The sequence below is a fragment of the Echinops telfairi genome, unplaced genomic scaffold (genome assembly GCF_000313985.2).
Source record: "Echinops telfairi isolate 266 unplaced genomic scaffold, ASM31398v2 ScPeMD7_3;HRSCAF=10, whole genome shotgun sequence".
NCBI classification, from domain to species: Eukaryota; Metazoa; Chordata; class Mammalia; order Afrosoricida; family Tenrecidae; genus Echinops; species Echinops telfairi.
The window spans coordinates 59,674,565-59,676,169 of NW_022103899.1; the positions used below are offsets into that span (position 1 = coordinate 59,674,565).

General features: G+C 53.3%; 1 protein-coding gene across 1 annotated transcript in view; it reads left to right on the forward strand.

Moving 5' to 3' along the window:
• TRPM8 (transient receptor potential cation channel subfamily M member 8) overlaps window positions 1-1,605 on the forward strand; it is a 72,437-nt gene that overhangs the window by 40,112 nt on the left and 30,720 nt on the right. The window contains exon 14 of the mRNA XM_004701687.2: window positions 1,208-1,353. Within this exon, the coding sequence (XP_004701744.1) occupies window positions 1,208-1,353 (146 nt within the window). The remainder of the gene's footprint in view (window positions 1-1,207; window positions 1,354-1,605) is intronic.

Sequence of the window (1,605 nt, forward strand, 5' to 3'; positions counted from 1 at the left end):
TGGCATAGTGGTTGAACGTTGGATTTCTATCCTCAAGGTCAGTAGTTCAAAGCCACCATCCTTTCTGGGGGAGAAAGACGAGGCTCTCTGCTCCTGGAAACATTTACAAGCCCTGGCTGCCCCATCATGAGCAGCCCTGGGGAAAGGGCCTGTCTTAGTTAACACATGCTCTCATGTCAGAAAGGCCCCAGGTGGGTGGTTTTAACAAACAGAAATTCCCTCTCGCAGTTGAAGAGACTTGAAGTTCAACTCCAGGGATCTAGCCCTAGGGGAAGGCTCTCTGTCAGCTCTCGAGAAAGGTCCTTGCTCCTTGGTTCCTTGGTGATCTCCACGTGGGGTGCCATCTGTCTTCCCCCATAGTTGCTCTCTGGCTTCATCTCCTCTTGGATGATCTCTAGAGATTGGCTCCAGACACACTGGTACTAATCCTGCCCCCCTGACCTGGCAAAGACAACCACAGGCATAACAATGCCACACCGCCTTCTAGCGGGTTCCAGCCTGTAGTGGAGTGGGACTGCCTCAGAGGCTTTCCAGAGCTGTGGATCTTTAAGGAAGCAGGCCACCTTGTCTTTCTGCCATGGAGCAGCTGGTGGGTTTGCACCCATGAACTTGTGGGTAGCCAAGTGCTTAACCACTGCGGCACCGCATGGGAATGGTGTAGGACTGGCCAGCGTGTTCATCTGCCACGTTCTGTCCCACCGAGGCAAACTCAGAGTGAAAACTCACCACAATGCTGATCTAAGCTGGGATGGCAAACTTGCCAGGGAGAACCAGGAAAATGAGCCAAACAGGACTGACTGGAAGGTTGGCATGATAGCCAAGGCAGAGTTAGGACCACGTTGGAGAGGCAGGCCAGGAACCAGCAGGCCAAAGTCCCCAGCCCTTCCCTCAAAGGACCCTAGGCAAGTTATTCACTGAATTGTGTGAGTTGGGGACGGACATCAGGACAGCTAAAACGAGGGCTCTTTGACAAGGATCTCTGCTGGACACAGCGTGTCCAGGGAGTGTCCTCTTCTCAGTGATGAGCATGCACCGATGGAGAACCTCCTTGACATCAGGGCCTGGTGGGCTGGAAGGGCAGGGCTGGGCCGTTGGTGTATGCCCAGCTCTGATGTTGGGGGCTGGCGGTTGGGGAGGGCTAGGCAGGGCGGTTGGTGTATTCTCAGTCCTGACTCCAGCATCTCCCTCTGTTGACGCCGCCCCACAGAGTTGTTCACGGAGTGTTACAGCAGTGATGAGGAGTTGGCGGAACAACTGCTGGTTTACACTTGTGAAGCTTGGGGTGGAAGCAACTGCTTGGAGCTGGCTGTGGAGGCAACAGACCAGCATTTCATCGCCCAGCCTGGGGTCCAGGTAACAGCAGCCGACAACTAACCACGCTGCAGGCCCAGACAGGAGCCTTTTGGCTTCACCGCTACTCACTGTGGTAGTCCAGGTAGACTAGAGAAACCAGTCCATAGACACTCATATGTGTATAAGAAAGAGCGTTATATACAAGAGCAGTTGAATATTGAGAAAACCATAAGTCTGATATTGGCCCATCTGTCCAATATCAATCTATAAAGTCCTCTTCAGACTCATGCAACACATGCAAGGACGCTGAGT